Consider the following 19163-nt stretch of genomic DNA (forward strand, 5'->3'; position numbering starts at 1 on the left):
GAGGAATGCATTCTGCGATAGGTGGCAAGGCCAATTTACAAGATAGATACGGATGAGAAGAGCCATTCAGGCCATCCCAGCTCATTCATCCAGAAAGAATGTGCAGGCTTTCCCGCCAAACCCTTACCGAGGTTTGAGTGAGGAGGACAGACTGGAGAAACTTGGGCTTTTCAACTTTGAAGAAAGGTGACTGAGAGAACCTTTCGCGGTATATCAGATAATAAACTGCATCAAAAAGGTAAACCCTAAGCGTAGACAGAGTTGCATTTATATAGCACCTTTCATGACTTCAGGACGTCCCAAAGCGTTCTACAGCCAATGAAGTGCAGTCACTGCTGTCGGAAACACTACAGCCAATTTGCGCACAGCAAGCTCCCACAAACAGCAATGTGATAATGACCAGGTGATCGATTTTTAGACGTTGGTTAATAGATAACTTAAATAATAACGGAACTATACATTAAACCGTGACAGTAGAACAAGGGGACACCGTTTCAAACGAGCAAAAGGCAAATTTAGGGCTGAATCCTTCATTCAAAGAGCGTTAATAGTTGGAATGCACTTCTGGGTGGAACTCCTGGACTTTGCAGTGCCCGGCTGATTCTTAAACGTTTGCTGGGTTTTCACCTCGTCGGTCCCAATGATTTCCCCATAAGCCGAGTTGTGTCTCCTTCATCAGTAGAAGGTCATTACCAGAGGTGAGGCACTCAACACTTCCATTCACCCTTTTATTATTCTCGCTGATTTACCCTGTTTGAAAATTTTGGAAAGGGCAATTCTTCGTGTCATTGGAGGAACAGAGCTGAAGAAATACAGATGGGTGTGGGGTTTCAAAACTGGAAGAAAATGAATAATTATCAGGGGTTGGGATCGGAATAATAATGTAAAAATAGAGCCATTAGGTGTCGTCCTGCACCAAACAGGCGAGGAAGGCCCTGGGGTTTGATCCCAGCGAAGGCAGCACTGGAGTCATTAATGTTCACTCAATGCCCGGAACCAGTAAGGGGGAACAAAATCAGGTAGTGTCTCCTTCTAATGGCTGAACAGTGTCTCCTGCCAGACAGCATGTATAATGCATGTAAGGACAGTTTAGACTGCTCCCTAATACCAAACAGCTTGCCTGCAATCATTTACACATAACGGATGACTGTGTGTGGCACTGTGGGGCTGCTGGCATCCAAAGAATTCAAACCCTGGCTGGAGTGAGTGTCTTCAGGAGAGATGGGGAGAGAAATGGAGGAAGATGCTTTCTTCGTTCCACCAGGCTCAGCAGGTTGATGATTGACGACCAGATTTAGGAACAGCTTCTTTCCCAGGGCTGTCATCCTACTGAACTCCACAAATAAACTCTAAAGCCTGCACATCTGCCAATGCACTTTATTGGCCCAGTAATTCGGGTCCAAATGCGTGAGTACGGTCTGGGTACTCACGCATCTGGCCGGATGAAATGCCGGCGTTCAGGAAACACCGTGCATGCGGAGAACGCCGGCATTTCCGGTCCTCTGAACGAAGGGGTTCAGAGGCACAGCGCGTGCGACTGCACAGGCAGCGCGTGCGCAGTGAACTTCGTCGATTTCATTCATGGATTCAGTGAGGGTAAGTCCTTAAAAGTTACACTTGAAAAAAGCATGTGTAAAGTTGTTTCAAGGCTGCGGAGGAAGATATATTTTATCGTGGAGCTTTTGAAAGGCAATATTTTTGTTTGGGAAAGTGAGGAAGGTTATTTTAAGAAATGCTGAGGTTAGTTTTAAAGTTTAAATTTTTTTTTTTAAACGGGTTTTCAGTACGGTAGGTAGAAGGAGCAATTGTGGCTGTGTGAATTGAATGTGAGAATGAGTGTTCTAAAATGAGTAATGTAACATTTCCAACACTTTTAAGAAAGAAACTTTTCATCAGTAATAAGTAATTATGTATGTATGTCCGCATACATTCCTTTACGTATATGTATGTATGTTTTATATTCCTTTACTTGTGTATGAATATGTTTTTAATTATGATTTTCCAATAAGTTACTTTCTCTGAAAGTCATAATTAAATACATACATTCATACACATAAGTAAAGGAATATATACATACACGCAAAGGAATATATACAGACATACATACATAATTACTTAAAAGAATATATTACTGATGAAAAGTTTCTTTCTTAAAAATGTTGGAGTCATTTTCACATTTAATAAACACAGCAAATTCAATTCACATAGCCACAATTGATCCTTCTACCTACAGTACTGAAAACCCGTTTTAAAAAACAAAAATAAACTTTAAAACTTACCTCAGCATTTCTTAAAATAACTTTTATCCCTTTCCCAAACAACCGCAGCCTCTGGAGCAACTGTACTCATGCTTTTTTCATGTGTAAGTTGTAAGGACTTGACCTCACTGAAAGCATGAATGAAAGCGGCGAATTTTACTGCGCACGCGCTGCCTGTACAGTCGCACGCGTTTTGCCTCTGAACCCCTTCGTTCAGAGGACAGGAAATGCCGGTTTTCCCCGCATGCGCTGTGCATGCTGAAAACCGGCATTTCCTCCGGACAGACGCGTAAGTACCCCGACCGTACTCGCGCGTTTGGAAGGGAATTACTGGGCCAACATTTTACATGTCAATAAAATGAAAAATTTAACAATTGCACGATTTGCCCCCTCGCATCTGCGACTGAGGGTCCAAGGAGGTGCATTGCGCAACAGGTCATCGTCGTACGTATCCTCACACTGTTCCCTTTCGGGAACTGTATGAAGTGGTGGAAGGATTTCTGGCCACGTTAACACTCCTTCCGTGACCATAAGCATCTTCATACCAGCCATTAGGGTGGTTAGTCCTATGGCGTGAGGGTTTTACGGGCTCCCACAACCCATCTGAGGGGGGGCCACCCGCGGACGCAAGTATCCCGCTGGATGTCCACCCAGAATTTATAGTTGGAGCTCCGACTCCACTTGCCGGGACTGTCTGGAGCGGGGTTCGAAACCCTACTCCTTCTGGCCCAGCGGCGGGGATGCTTACCGCTATGCAAAAGGCCCACTCCGCGCAAAAGGTGACACCTATACGTTTCCTGTGCCTTTTCCCTCCCCCGTGACTGGAGCCCTATGCTGCCACTTGAAAGACCAAGCTATCATCTGTCCTTTTTGCGGCGCCTTTGACTTCTCATTACCAATGATGAGCAGGCGCTGCACCTCCACCTCGTTGAGGAGATTGCTGAGGTCATCATCAGTTCAATTGTGAGTTCTTTTAATGCCGTGAATTGTGCTCATTCCACATTGCTAATCGGATTGGGCCTTTGGCGTAGCGGTAGGATCCCCGCCACTGGGCCAGACGGGGTAGAGTTTCGAACCCCGCTCCAGACAGTCCCGGCAAGTGGAGTCGGAGCTCCGGCTCTAAATTCTGGGTTGACATCCAGTGGGATATTTGCGTCCGTGGGTGTGGGTGGCCCCCCCTCCTTGTATAGCTTGTGGGAGCCCGTAAAACCCTCCCGCCATAGGACTAACCACCCTAATGGCTGGTTCAAAGATGGTTACGGTCACGGAATGAGTGTTAATCACGGCCATAAATCCTTCCACCACTTCATACAGTTCGCCAAAGGGAACAGTGTGAAGACACGTATGACGACGACATTGGTAAATAAATAAATGGAATAAAAAAAATTATTTTAGGGCTTTTAAAAGTCTTTAAATTGCTTTAAATCTGTTTAAAACTACTTCAGATTCTTCAAAATAATGTAAACGTTTTTAAAAGTTTATAAAAGTTACCAAAAGCTTCATAAAAATACCAAAAACCTATTTAAAATGCTGCTTTGCATGTAAAAATGCTTAGCAGCTTGTGAGAAACATTGGGGGCGTGTCCTATTAAACTGAGACCTCAAGGGGCGTGTCTCACTTGCACAGCGCGCTCCAGGCTTCGCGCTGGCTGCACTCCTGGGCGGCGTGACGTCAGACGCTGCCCGGGATTCTTCTTTTTAAAACTCGAATTGCAGGCGTCCCTGGAGGTGAAATGTCAGCGCGTCGGGTAAGTGCATATACGGGGCTTGCACGCGCGGCAAGCCCCGGACCCGAATTACTGGGCCAATATGTTTATGTTAATGTATTACAAGCCAAATGAATGTTGAATGTTTAAATGTCTTAATCTAAATGTACACTCTCGGGAGCCGCAAGCCTACATTTCGTTGTACTGCACTTGTGCACTAACAATGACAATAAAGTTGATTATTATGATATAAAGACACCTTCCAGTCCTCTTACACAGTTTTCCTTTACACAGAATCTTTAAAAATTATAGTCTGAGCCTCTGCTATTTCTTCCTTGGAATATAAACCATGATGAGTCTACCTTAGGTTTGTGTAATTTTGTTAGTTCCATTTCTCTTTGAACAATAAGCCCCACTAACAGTTCTACACTCATCTCAGGTGGTTCTACAGTCATCATACCCATCTCCTCTGCGAAAAGTGAAGAAAACTACCTATTCAGTATCTCTTCCACTCTCATTCTGCACTAGGTGTCAGCTGTGGCTCAGTGGTAGCATTCTTGCTTCTGAGTGAGAAGGTGTGGGTTCCAAGCCCCAGAGACTTGAGCACATAATCTAGGCTGGCACTTCAGTGCAGCTGTCGGAGGTACCGTCTTGCGGATCAGACATTCAGCTGAGGCCCCATCTACCCTCTCAAGTGGATGTAAAAGATCCCATGGCAAAATTCAAAGAGGAGCAGGGAAGTTCTCCCAGTGTCCTGGCCAACATCTATGACAGATTATCTAGTCATTTTTTTCAGTGCTGCTTGTGTGTGCAAATTGGCTGCCGCGTTTTCTACATTACAACAGTGACTACCCTTCAAAAAGTACTTCATTGGCTGTAAAGCACTTTGGGCCGTCCTGAGGTCATGAAAGGCACTATATAAATTCAAGTCCGTCTTTCTTTCACCTCAAGCTTGCCTCCTTCATCTCTTAGTGGGCCTACCGTTACCTTGACTGTCTTCTTACTACTAATGTGCCTATATAAAGCCTTTTTATTTTCTTTGCCAATTTTCTCAAAGATAAATGCTGGAAATACACCATAGGTGAGTCAGCATCAATAAAGAGGGCAGGTTTTGACATTTTGGGTGTGTAACTTCCCCATCTCAATCAGAAATGAAGACAATAAAATAAGTAACGTTGAGAAATGAGGGAGAGAAATGGTAAGAACTGTGAAAATCAACAGAAACACCAATCACAGAGTGGGAGTTAATGGGTTTAATAACCTGCAAACTGCTTAGCAGAAAATTTAGATGGGAGATATAAAAAGGTCAGAAGAATGGTAAAAATAGTTATGATGATGAATAGACATGGGAAAGGCCCATACAAACAAAAAAGAAAATAGGGGGCACTACTTAGCAAGTTTGGCAACACTATTTGGAAAATGGAACGACTTCCTTTATTTTCTGAACATTTATACAATAGGGGTTGTTTTTAAAATAAAACTAAATGTACTGCCTTTTAGTGTGTTTTCACTTCCAAAGTCTCAGTAACAAACCATTCCTGAACGACGACAGGCAGGGCGACAACAAGCCTCTGCCCAGATGGCTATAATAAGCACAAGTGGCCCAGGTTAGCTCTTCCTTCATTTTTTTTTAGCTCTGTGTGGTGGTTAGTGTCAGCTGTGGCTCAGTTGGTAGCACCCTCGCCTCTGAGTCAGAAGGTTCGTGGATTTAAATCCCACTCCAGAGACTTGAGCACAAAAATCTAGACTGCAGTAGAGGGAGTGCTGCACTGTCGGAGAGTGCTGTTTTTTGGATGAGACATTAAACCGAGGCCTCGTCTGCCCTCGCAGATGGACGTAAAAGATCCTATGGCACTTTTTCGAAGACGAGCAGGGGAGTTATCCCCGGTGTCCTGGCCAATATTTATCCCTCAATCAACATCACAAAAAACAGATTATCTGGTAATTATCACATTGCTGTTTGTGGGAGCTTGCTGTGCACAAATTGTCTGCCGCGTTTCCTACATTACAACAGTGACTACACTTCAAAAAGTACTTCATTGGCTGTAAAGCGCTTTGGGACGTCTGGTGGTCATGAAAGGTGCTATATAAATGCAAGTCTTTCTATCAATGTGACTCAGCAATGTGTCACCACCCTGCTCTCTTTTGTATGTTGGCCCCAGAAATGCATTAAAAGTGATACTGTCCTAATTTTAGGTTAAAAGGGAATTAGATTCTATTTCTCCATATTCCTAAATACTGTACAAGGAGTTGTAGTGTCTCTCATTTGTCACTCAGTAAACTATTTTATGCTTCAAACAGCTGGTTAGAAGGAAGAAGGCAGTTTGTGCCATCATGATTACAGACAGTGCATTAAGGTTGCATCCTGTGGATATTGGTGAACAGATTTTATGCTGGATAGTGAACTGGTTGAATCCTCATAGGTAGAGGGTAGTAATTAACGGCAGCATCTTAGTGTATGTCCGGTCAGTAGTGGAGTCCCACAGGGATGCTAGTTCAGACCATTGCTCTTCTCCATTTTTATCAATGGACCGGATTATGTTCTCAGCGGCAAACAAACAGCGCCAGCCGTTGATTACACTTGCAATTGCCCACAGACTTTCTATGGAAATTTGACTGGAACTTACTGTAAATTAGAAATCCAAAATGGCTCAGTGCCCTCTACAGGGGATCTAGGACCTGTGTGAACAGGGCAAGCAACTGTCAGATTGAAGAATTGTTAATGAGCAGCACAGAATCTGAACCAGGAAGTTAGTTAGAATATTTAATTCAATATTAAATCAGATACAGAAAGTGAAATAAGGAGTGGGAAAGAAAGATGGGATTACGAGAGAGATAAAAGAGACAAAGAAAACATTAAAAATTATATATTTTTAAAATCTCCAACAATAATTAAAATCTGGAGGAATGAGACTCCACACTTGTAAAAGTTAACCCAGAGAGGTTGTTTGGCAGTAATTAAACCTTATCACAGCGTTAAAAATGTACTTGCACTGCAATGGACAAGCCCTAAATTTTTCTGACGAGTTTAGTGGGTATCTATCACACAAGTACCGCAACATCATGCTGTTCTATGTATTTTAATGGTGAGTCAGACGGCGAGATACCAGTATCGCCAGCTTCTGGAGGAGCAGAGCAATTCGGACAGCAAGTTACGGATTTCCGTGTTTAACTGTGTATATGCGGTCGCTGGAAGTTGCTGTCCGTTTTACACTTTAATAACGGTGAGCGCCGTTAGCCTCACCATTATTTCTGTTGCAAAATCCGGCCCATTGATTTGAATAAAGAAATCGGGCATACATTCCTTAAATTTGTTGATAACACAAAGGTGAATATGGGAGATAGGATTTTAGACAAAACATATAGACTGCAAATTTCGATACATTAATGGAATGGGCCCAGGTGGAAGATGTCTTGTGATGTGGATAAATGCAGCATGATTCATTTGGCTCACAGTAATTCCAGGCATGTGAATACCATGCAGGGTTACCCTCTTAAGGCTGTGGAGCAAGAGGGACCCCGGGGATATAGTTCATGAAATGCTGAAGGTCCTTGATCAGTGTCGTGAATAGAGGGTTAAGATGTATAGCTAGAACAATTAAATACAAAGCTAGAAATACAATACATACCTTATATAAACCCTCTGTACAGTCACATCTAGAATATGTGCCCAGTTTTGGTCCCCTCACATGGTGGAGATATCAAGTCCCTGCTCAAGCTCCAAGGAAGGACACCAGAATAATACCAAGTCTTAGGGTCTAAGATAGGCTCAGGGAACTGGGGATTTTTTCATTGCAGAACCACAGACTTCAAGGGGATATGATTGAGGTCTTTAAAATGATGAACGGCACAGATTCTGTTCGGGTGGATAGGTTATTTGAGCTAGATAGGGAGGGAAAGATAGAGGGCATCAGTACAAAATAAGAAAAAATAAAATTTGGTTAGATTCCTGGAAGCACTTGCTTTTGCAGATTCGACATCCGGACTAGATTGCCAGAATGTGTGGTATGGATTTGCTACAGGCCTTCAATTGGGAGCTGTACAAGTTTGTCAAATGGAAGATATCTGGAGGTAGGTTGGGTTGCCTTCTACTGGAGCCTGCTTGATTGTCCTAGGGGAGGGCGGGGAGAGGACACTCCCCAGAATTGTTTCCTAAATTGGCCTAAGGTTTGTTCTTTTTTTCTCCCGGGAGATTGCAGTAGGTGAAGGGGGAACTCCACCATATTTGGATGGTGCGGCTGGATGGACCAACTGGTCTTTTCTTGTCCCTTTTTGTTTGTCCATATTTCGGGAAATACCATTCATGACGTCACAGTTGGGGGGTGGGAAGAGTAGTGTACACAAAATATCTGTTCCCAGGATGCCTTTAATCAGCAGTTTTATAAGAGGGAAATAAAGCAGGGAGAGACTGAGAAACACATCTCAGTTTACAATTTCTCAGAACATTTAAGTTGTGAGAATTCAGTTTCTTTTTTGTTTCCTCTTCAATTTGCTACTTATAATTCCAGGACCAGTGGTCACTTCCTAGTACCTTTTCTAGATGGCCATTCCAGACATCGATTATTGGAAAGCTAATTAACTGTGGCAGTAGTAAAGACAAGCCCAACCCTGTCTTCATCCAACATTTACATCTGCACTTTCCCAGCATGGCCCACTGGAGAATAATAGGATCCCTAATACTAGCCTATCTAAGATCAGCTCCAGGTATAGATCCCAGACTCTTCCTGCTCTATATCACTCAGTTCCATACCATACCCTGCAATTACCAACTAAACCATAGGGAGAGCAATGACAATTGATCACTTCCTCTAAAGGCCTCGTGGAGTACTTTAATTGAAAACTGTATATGGGTTCATGCTGGTGGAAAGGTTAAAATTTATCATATGAAGGTACAAAGCCTTTTCTTTATCAAATCCAACCAATAGCCGCCATCTCTCACCTTTGATGGTACTTAGTCCTTCATCTACTGACACTCATATCCTCAATGTCGTGATTCCAGCATCTTCTCTATTGCTAAAGTTGCCATTGAGAAGTTAAATTCCTCTGTCATTCCAAACATCTTTTCCCTTTAACTGTTAACTCTCTACGAAGCTTAAGTCTCTCTGGTATTTTAGCACTGCTCCGCTATCTGGAGACACTTTTCTGGGATCTCCTTTGGACTCCTGGATGGGATTCAAGGAAGAACTGTCGCAACCTTTCGAATCTCTATTTTACTGATATTATTACTCGTGAACTTTCTTGTTTCTCTGAGGCTCCAAACACACGGTTCTACGTGCGCTTTCTCCTCCTGCATCTTTACGGTGTTGAAATCAAGACTCACTGCACCAATTCCACCCTGATTCTTCCTCCTTTAATCTACGGGTTTCCTGCGATACGGCCCTTCTCCTAGATTTATCCATTTTTTTAAAGAAAGGATGAATAATTAAATACACTGTTCTACATCAGTTTGTTTTGAATCACTGTTTTATTATAAGAGCCACCCAAATCACACAAGTGCAGCTCAGCAGCAATTTGCCTTTAATACTCTTCAAGCCAAACAATCTAGTGTAAACTCTGAATGGGCAAAGAATGTGCTAAAATAAATAGGTTCCAAAAGCCAAATTGCTAAGTGTAGTTAGGAAATGTTAAAAAAAAATCAATCAATATTAGCGTTCTGGTGCACTGTGAAAACATGCAGTCACACAGCTGGTTTGCAAGTTTTGCCATAAAATAAAGCCCTATTAAAACAAATTAGATCTATACATAGTGCCTTTAACAGTCCCAGTATTTACAACAGGGTTTAAAATCTTGGACATCCTTTAACCCTATGAGGACTGCAGTTACATTTTTACACTGTAAAAAAACCACATCCATGTTTTGCTTATTCAGAGAACACTGACTTACGAACAGCCTCGTGGCCCAGCAGAGCGCTCAAATGACACTTATAATAGCCAGTGTTAAGAAATAATCATTTTTGGCAGTTAACAAAACGTGCAAGTTCCAAAAGATATTCAGCACTCAAAAGGGTTAATCTGCGCCGTTTCATTTCAGTGATGTGTGCCAGTGGCAAAACACTTACTTTGGGTGTTTTTTTTTATTGCGGTTCACTGCTGTTGCGACTAGTTTACTTTGATCAGTCCCCTTTATGTGAATAATAATCTGATTGCATGTTAGCAAATCAAGAAGTTGAGCTTGCATGACCTTCCCCCCCTTTTCAATTACTCTAAACTCTAACCAAAGGGCTGGAGTATAGCGAGATAGCATGCAACATGTTCAAGACTGCCATTACTGATTTGCAGGGAACAATTTAAATGTAGTTTGGCTTGGCTTTTTGATTCAATAACACAGACTGCAAACTAAAAGGTGTCTGTATATATTTATTTATTAAGAAGGGACGTATTAAAAGACTTACAGTACATGAGTTGGGGGGGGGGGGGGGGGGGGGGCAGGGGGTAAAGTACCAAGATGATAATCTGATGCATTACTGAACTCAAACAAGCACATCTGATTTAGAACACGCACTTGGCGTTCTCTCATGTGCCAAAGGAGACAGTGGTGGGTTAAACCCTGTTACTATAACAGTCAGTCCCTGACAGAAGCATGTTAATGCAAAAAAGTTCATTCTTAAAAATGGGAGGTAATCTAGTCCGAGGTGAATTCTTCAAGTAATAGGTTGCACTAATGGGGTATGATGCTTTCTGAAGGATCAACTTCGCCACAATAAGCTAGCCTCCATTCTTTAAACTAGCTTCTTAACTTATCAATTCCTGGCATTTGGGACAGATATCACTTGTGTGCAGTGTCTCAGCAATAAATGAGATGTGCGTCACTGATGGGCAAAAAGAGGCAGAATCCATCAGTTTGGCCACTACCTCGTAAACAGTAACAAAGTCCATCAGCCTCAGTAAGAGTACCCAGTTCAGTTCCAACATATGAATTGTGAATATCTTTACTGTCTTGGTAAAATCACTCCCTTCTATAAGAAGAAAACTGGATGGGATGTACATGCCAAACATTATAGTACACTAAAATAACAGAAAATGCTGGAAATACTCAGCAGGCCAGGTAGCAGCTGTGGAGAAACAGAGTTAATCCTGAATCTGATGAAGGGTCCCAGACCTGAAACGTTAACTCTTCTCTCTCCACGGATGCTGCCTGGCCTGCTGAGTATTTCCAGCATTTTCTGTTGTTATTTCAGATTTCCAGCATCCGCAGTATTTTGCTATTATAGTACACTACAGGAAACTGTGTGTTATCCGGAGGCTAAATGTCCGGCAAGCTCGAGCCACCAGCAAAAATCAGGAGCCGTTTTGTTAAGTTTTTTTTTCTTCTCGTGGCTTTTTTTTTTCCCCCAACAGTCAGGCTCTGCAAAGTCTCTCTGAAGCTGTTGCTAAGCGACAGAGACGCTTCCAAGGTACGGCCGACTGTTTAGAAGCTGTTGCTAAGCAACAGTGTTTGTTGCCAGATACGGAGCTCCGTATGCTTCAATATTAACGCTGGCTTGTCCGGCAGTTTTGAGGGAACGGCAACAGCTCGGTCCCATCGGTGCCGGATAGCACAAAGTTTCCTGTACATGTTTTACTGGATCTCCAATCTGTCTTTGCTTCTTCCTTCCACTATTTCACCCCTCCTTCTAACACATTAAGAATCCTTCATCAACCCCAAGTCTTGTCGATAGATAGGTTTCAAGCAAAGGATGGTTGAATGTTGAAAGGTTTGGTACTTAGGCTGCAATGCTTTAAATATAACAGTAATATTTGTAGGAAAAATGAGCTCACTGGTATAATACAGCAGTTCTCAGCCCTTCCAATAAAAGTAAATATAAAATCTAGTTTTACTAAATATTGTGTACCAAAATGGTCAAAAGTTCTGAATGTTTATTATAACACCTGTGTATGTAACATGAAAGTCTCACCTGAAATGGGGACAGTAAATGATGGAAACACAATAGGCTGGTCAGTATGTGAAAAACAACTGACACACTGGCCTATCTTACCATTTCCAATGTTGACAAACATGCTGCTTATTGCCAGCATTGGTGGTTTTTCCCTTTTCTAAAATTGGGAGCATGCTCCAGTGAAATCTTCACCTCAGCGGTTCACTGGGCCCGTGATGCTGTGCATTTTGGGAACACATTGGGTATTGAAATTTAAAGTGTAACTCACACGAATACTGTATTTATCTTTGGACTGGCTGTGAATATATTCGTTGCTGAATCTTAAAAGGTGCCTGAAACACGCAAGGGACACTGGGATTGATTAGGTGTATTTTGTAAGTTTGGTTTTCCTACGGTTTTGAAGTACAGGTGAGGATATGCCTGTAAAGTAATAGCCGGACAGAAATCTGGAATCCTGGGAACAATGTGCAAGACGTATTATGGCATGTGCTGTGATCCATACAGGCAGGGTTTCAGCAATGGAAGCTACGGGGGGAGCAAGCCAAGTGGAGGGAGCACAAGTTAAAAAAGGATTTGAAGATCATGAACTAATCTTTAAATGTGCTTTAGCAGCCACATGCCTGAGCTACTTGCCTTCCAAACCCTCCTCCACCCCAACATTCAGTCTTTGCTACAGCCCAGCATGGACAATACAGTAGACAGAGAGTAACCAACGAGTATTCTGGTTATTGTTTGTTCGATCATTCAGCCTTATAACATTTCGATAGCCCTTCAGGAGGCAGACTGATTTTAATCTCACATAAGTGTCTCGGTCATATTTATTTATGTCAATACAAGTTAAGTCCCCATGAGAAGCACTTTGGCATGCATCCATAAACACTTAATTTTGCACTTCAGTGTAGTTGAATGAAAGCATCCAGTTCTTCTGGAATTAATCCTTTGTAAATCACCTTATGTTTCTCAATGGCACGAGCAGCAAGGCACTGGAGGGTGATGTGGTTGATGGGCTGAATCAAATTCTTGGCCATCTTCTTTTCATCCAGCAAATCCCAAGCAGTTTTCTTGGAGGAATTGGTAGCGTCAAAATGTGCACCAGTGTCAATTAACATGTTCATAATATCAAGATTGTTGTTGAATGCAGCTATGTGCAGGGGAGTGTTGTTCTCATAATCTCTCGAGTCAACGTCAGCACCACATTCCAGCAGTACCGAGGTCACTTGCAACGAAGGGAACTTGCAAACTGGATAGCGGCCAACTGATGTCGTATCCTTGTCAACAGCTAGATGTAGTGGGGTAAATCCACCTTTTCCTCTTGGACTCAACTTCAAGAGCCTATAGATGGTTTGCTTCTTGTAATGGTCCTGGTCAGGGCTACATTTTACCTTTTCCAACAAGGAGATCAAGTGCAAAATAATGGACAAAGCTTTAGTGAACTGTGCAACATCTGGTGGGTTCTCCCGTTGATTCACTGCTCGCTCTACTTCGCGAACACTTTTGCACAGGATGCCCATAAGATCATTGAAAGATACCTTCATGGCCAGGGTACCTTTTGGACGGTCTTGCAGGACAAAAGAAAACAGTTCAGCAAATGATAGCAAACTACTTGCAGTCATAGGGCTCAATGGGTCTAAATTGCTCTGCTGCATATCCAATGCATACTTCCACAAATTGATGCACCTTTCAAAGTTACCTGAGTCAGCATAAACTGCACCTCGGTAACGGATATAGTAAGAGGTGTCTGGATGGGATGGACCAAGAATTCTCTCTCTGATCAGCAAGGCTTGCATCCTCATTTCATCTGGATCAGTGATCAGGGCCTCCAGTTCATCAGAAGTCATCACTTCCTTGGCATAATCGTAGGCCAGCACCAACTGTCCTACCTGTGGCTTCTTGACTATTTTACTTTTATCGCTGTGTCTCATCTCCATTGCCCTCTTCCAAAACTTCATAGCTCCAAGCAAGTCCCTTTTCTTATCGACAAACGTAGCTCCCAACAGCTCAAGTGCATCAATTCGGTCTTCCTTCTTGGTCTGCACATGGTTGATAAGAAACTCCACAATATTCATGTGGCCAGTGACACTGGCAGCAAGTAAGGGGGTCATTCCATAGCCATCCTTTTCCATCTTAGCCCCACATTTTAACAACATCTTCATGATTTCCAGGCTTCCCGATTCGGCACAATCGTGCAAAGCAGTGTTCCCCTTCACGCTTTTCCGATTCACATCCGCCCCCTTCTCCAGCAAATACTTGGCAATCTCCTTATGCCCTTTATAGCATGAGATCATGAGGCAAGTATGTCCGTGCCGATTGGCCACTTCCATATCGGCTTTGTGCTCGATGAGGTACTTGACGATCTCCAGGTGGCCGTCGAAGCAGGCCGCCCGCAGTGGCGTGGAGTTGGTCAGGGTGGTGTTGTTGACAGCCGCCCCGTGCTCCAGCAAGCTCCGGACCACCGACAGGTGCCCGGCGGCCGACGCGGCCCACAGCGGCGGGGCGCCTTCGATGGTTTCGCCGTCGAAATTGACCGAGCCGCCCAGCTCCACCTTGGCCTTGCAGTGCTCCATCAGGTAGTCCACCACCTGCAGGTGGCCGTACCTGGAGGCGATCAGCAAGGGGGTGCCGCCGTTGGTCTTCTCCAGGGTCACCGCCTCCAGCTCCTCCGCGCTTCGGTTGCTCAGCAACTTCTGCATAAGTTTCAACTTCCCGTCCCGAGCTGCGTTGAAAACCGCCGTCTTGATGTCCATTTTCGGGCCCCTGCTGCCATTTAAACACCGGCCAGACCAATAAAGTGGAAGGAAAATGGGAAGCTGCCCTCGCCGCCACCGCCACCAGCCCTCCAACGTCGCATCTCCCGATATTATGTTTTGAAAGTAAAATGGAGACCCTCCAGCTGACGGCTGCAGCCTGCCTCACCGCGCATGCGCCCCGGTGCTGCCGCGCATGCGGGGAGTTCATGTCCCGGCGACCTTGCGCAGCGACCAGCGCCACGTGACGCCGCCGAACTACAATACCCAGAAACCACCGCGACACAGTCCCGACCGCGGATTGGTGGAAAAGGGAAGACTAGCCCATCCTCGATTGACAGCGAGTCGAGCCAATTGGCGTGTCACAGGCTCGCCTGCAAACGAATGAGCTACACCAATGAGTTTAGTGAGGAGGCGGGCTACAACTGAAGGGGTTGGTCTCGGCGATTCTGAGGGGAATGAAACAGGGTCAAACAATGAAAGTGACCTCCACTAGAGAAGAGCGGGAATCAGAAGGGAGGGGAAACAAAATGGAGGCAGGTGCGAGCACATTGAGACTGGGCACCATTGAACCAGATGCCCTGGATCGTGGGTACTTGCTTTTTTTTGAGTCAAACATATTTATTTAAATATGGTAGTACTTGTTACAACTCATCAATTACATAATAAATCCATTACATTCATTAGCCGCAATAAAACAAAGCCTTAAAAACAGCTTTAGGATTAACAGTACAAATGCAGTGGTAGATTTTACAGACAAATCAACAATATTAACAGTACAGGTACCCATAGTGGGGTACTTGCTTTTATGCCACACCTCAGAAAAGGCCCAGTGTGCTTCACCTTACTATGTGACATAGTGACTGTTATTATGTAGGTGAATATCTTGCACACAGAAAGACCCACAAGCATCAATGAGGCAAATGACCAGTAAGTTTTTTTTTATTCGTTCATGCAATCTGGGCGTCGCTGGCAAGGCCAGCATTTATTAACCATCCCTAATTGTCTGAGAATGTGGTGGTGAGCCGCCTTCTTGAACCGCCGCAGTTCTTGCGTTGAAGGTACTCCCACAGTGCTGTTAGGGAGGGAGTTCCAGGATTTCGAACCAGCGACGATGAAGTAATGGCGATATACTTCCAAGTCAAGATGGTGTGTGACTTGGAGGGGAACTTGGAGTTGGTGGTGTTCCCATGCGCCTGCTGCCCTTGTCCTTCTAGGTGGAAGAGGTCGCAGGTTTGGGAGGTGCTCTTTTGGTTAAATCAAATTGACTGTAAATTAATAAAACTTTAAATAAAACTTAACAAATTAAATTAAAATTATATTGGCTGGGGTGATGATGCACTCCAGTCCCCGCGACGCCCACCGGTCACGGAAGGCCACAAGTGTGCCGGTGGACACCGCAGGCTCCATCTACAGAGGTTTGGGAGGTGTTGCAGAAGAAGCCTTGGTGAGTTGTTGCAGTGCATCTTGTAGATGGTACACACTGCAGCCACGGTGTGCCGGTGGTGGAGGGAGTGAATGTTTAAGGTGGTGGATCGGGTGCCAATCAAGCGGGCTGCTTTGTCCTGGATGGTGTCGAGCTTCTTGAGTGTTGTTGGAGCTGCACTCATCCAGGCAAGTGGGGAATATTCCATCACACTCCTTACTTGTGCCTTGTAGATGGTGGAAAGTCTTTGGGGAGTTAGGAGGTGAGACACTCGCCGCAGGATACCTAGCCTCTGACCTGCTCTTGTTGCCACAGTATTTATGTGGCTGGTCCAGTTAAGTTTCTGGTCAATGGTGACCCCCAGGATGGTGGGGGATTCGGCGATGGTAATGACGTTGAATGTCAAGGGGCAGTGGTTAGACTGTCGCTTGTTGGAGCTAGTCATTGCCTGGCACTTGTGTGGCGCGAATGTTACGTGCCACTTATCAGCCCAAGCCTGAACGTTGTCCAGGTCTTGTTGCATGCGGGCATGGACTGCTTCATTTTCTGAGGAGTTGCGAATGGAACTGAACACTGTGCAGTCATCAGCGAACATCCCCATTTTTGACCTTATGATGGAGGGAAGGTCATTGATGAAGCAGCTGAATTTGGTTGGGCCTAGGACACTGCCCTGAGGAACTCCTGCAGTGATGTCCTGGGGCTGTGAAGATTGACCACTAACCACCACAACCATCTTCCTTTGTGCTAGGTATGACTCCAACCAGTGGAGAATTTCCCCCCTGATTCCCGTTAACTTCAGTTTTACTAGGGCTCCTGGATGCCACACTCGGTTAATGCTGCCTTGATGTCAAGGGCGGTCACTCTCACCTCACCTCTGGAATTCAGCTCCTTTGTCCATGTTTGGAGCCGAGTGGTCCTGGCGGAACCTAAACTGGGCATCAGTGAGCAGGTTATTAGTGAGTAAGTGGCGCTTGATAGAACTGTCGATGACACCTTCCATCACTTTGCTGATGATTGAGAGTAGACTGATGGGGTGGTGATTGGCCGGGTTGGATTTGTCCTGCTTTTTGTGGACAGGACATACCTGGGCAGTTTTCTACATTGTCGGATAGATGCTTGTGCTGTAGCTGTACTGGAACAGCTTGGCTAGAGGCGTGGCTAGTTCTGGAGCACAAGTCTTAAGCACGACAGTCGGGATGTTGTCGGGGCCCATAGCCTTTGCTGTATCCAGTGCGCTCAGCTGTTTCTTGATATCACGTGGAGTGAATCGAATTGGCTGAAGTCTGGCTTCTGTGATGGTGGGGACCTCAGGAGGAGGCCGATATGGATCATCCACACACCACTTCTGGCTGAAGATGGTTGCAAACGCTTCAGCCTTGTCTTTTGCACTCATGTGCTGGGCTCCACCATCATTGAGGATGGGGATATTCATGGAGCCTCCTCCTCCCGTTAGTTGTTTAATGGTCCACCACCATTCACGACTGGATGTGGCAGGACTGCAGAACTTTGATCTGATCCGTTGATTGTGGGATCGCTTAGCTCTGTCTATAGCATGCTGCTTTTGCTTTTTAGCATGCATGTAGTCCTGTGTTGCAGCTTCCCCAGGTTGGCACCTCATTTTTAGGTACACCTGGTGCTGCTCCTGGCATGGGGTAGAGCTATAGTAATAGGGGATTCTATTGTAAGAGGAATAGATAGGCGTTTCTGCGGCCGCAAATGAGACTCCAGGATGGTGTGTTGCCTCCCTGGTGCAAGGGTCAAGGATGTCTCAGAGCGGCTGCAGAACATCTTGGAAGGGGAGGGTGAACAGCCAGTTGTCGTGGTGCATATAGGTACCAACGATATAGGTAAAAAACGGGATGAGGTCCTAAAAGCTGAATATAGGGAGTTAGGAGGTAAATTAAAAAATAGGACCTCAAAGGTAGTAATCTCAGGATTGCTACCAGTGCCACATGCTAGTCAGAGTAGAAATAGAAGAATATTTCAGATGAATACGTGGCTAGAGGAATGGTGCCAGGGGGAGGGATTCAAATTCCTGGACATTGGAACCGGTTCTGGGGGAGGTGGGACCAGTTCAAACCAGACGGTTTGCACCTGGGCAGGGCTGGGACTGATGTCCTAGGGGGAGTGTTTGCTAGTGCTCTGGGGGAGGGTTTAAACTAAAATGGCAGGGGGTTGGGAACCTGAACAGGGGGACAGAGGAAAGGGAAACAAGGATAAAAGCAAAAGATAGGAAGGAGAAAAACAAAAGTGGCAGTCAGAAAAATCAACGGTTTAAATCAAACATGGCCACAGTAAATAATAATTCTAATGGGTCTAAGAGCGTTAAAAAAACAAGCCTGAAGGCTTTGTGTCTTAATGCGAGGAGCATTCGTAAAAAGGTGGATGAATTAGCTGCGCAAATAGAGGTAAACGAATATGATTTGATTGGGATTACGGAAACATGGCTCCAGGGTGGCCAAGGCTGGGAACTCAACATTCAGGGGTATTCAATATTCAGGAAAGACAGGTAAAAAAGAAAGGGAGGTGGGGTAGCATTACTGGTTAAAGAAGGGATTAACACAATTGTAAGGAAGGATATTAGCTCTGATGATGTGGAATCTGTATGGGTAGAACTGAGAAATACCAAGGGGCAGAAAACATTAGTGGGAGTGGTATATAGACCTCCAAACAGTAATGTGGAGGTTGCGGATGGCATTAAAAGGGAAATTAGAGAAGCGTGCAAAAAGGGCACAGCAGTCATCTTGGGTGACTTTAATCTACATATAGATTGGGCTAACCAAATTAGTAACAATACTGTGGAGGAGGAATTCCTGGAGTGTTTACGGGATGGTTTCCTGGACCAATATGTCGAGGAACCAACCAGAGATCAGGCCATCTTAGACTGGGTATTATGTAATGAGAAAGGATTAATTAGCAATCTTGCTGTACGAGGCCCTTTGGGTCGGAGCGATCATAATATGATTGAATTCTTCATTAAGATGGAGAATGAAGTACAGGAAAGTTTGTGATATCCGGCACCAACGGGACCGAGCTGTTGCCGTCCCATCAAAACTGCCGGACAAACCAGCGCTAATGTTAAAACATACAGAGCTATCTAGCAACAAACCCTGTTGCTTAGCAACAGCTTCTAAACAGTCGGCCGTAGCTTGCA

General features: G+C 44.6%; 1 protein-coding gene across 2 annotated transcripts; it reads right to left on the minus strand.

The window, feature by feature from the left end:
* Positions 1-6713: 6713 nt before the first annotated feature.
* LOC147108330 (protein fem-1 homolog C-like) lies at positions 6714-14762 on the minus strand. Of its 2 annotated transcripts, XM_086004925.1 has the most exons (2): positions 12790-14762; positions 6714-7845 (listed from the first exon to the last, which is right to left on the minus strand). In XM_086004925.1, the coding sequence occupies exons 1-2, from the start codon at positions 14581-14583 to the stop codon at positions 7837-7839; spliced, it is 1803 nt and encodes a 600-aa protein (XP_085861051.1). In that variant the 5' UTR covers positions 14584-14762; the 3' UTR covers positions 6714-7836. The 2 variants fall into 2 exon arrangements, with proteins under 2 accessions (XP_085861051.1, XP_085861050.1); XM_086004924.1 differs by having other exon boundaries at positions 6714-14761.
* Between the last annotated feature and the right edge of the window lie 4401 nt (positions 14763-19163).

This window comes from Somniosus microcephalus, chromosome 13, assembly GCF_052327205.1.
Source record: "Somniosus microcephalus isolate GS21.2 chromosome 13, FLI_Smic_1.0, whole genome shotgun sequence".
NCBI lineage: Eukaryota > Metazoa > Chordata > Chondrichthyes > Squaliformes > Somniosidae > Somniosus > Somniosus microcephalus.

Bases quoted from the DNA above. Each gene is read 5' to 3' on its own strand.
- LOC147108330 (XM_086004924.1), bottom strand. From the start codon at position 14,583: ATGGACATCAAGACGGCGGTTTTCAACGCAGCTCGGGACGGGAAGTTG.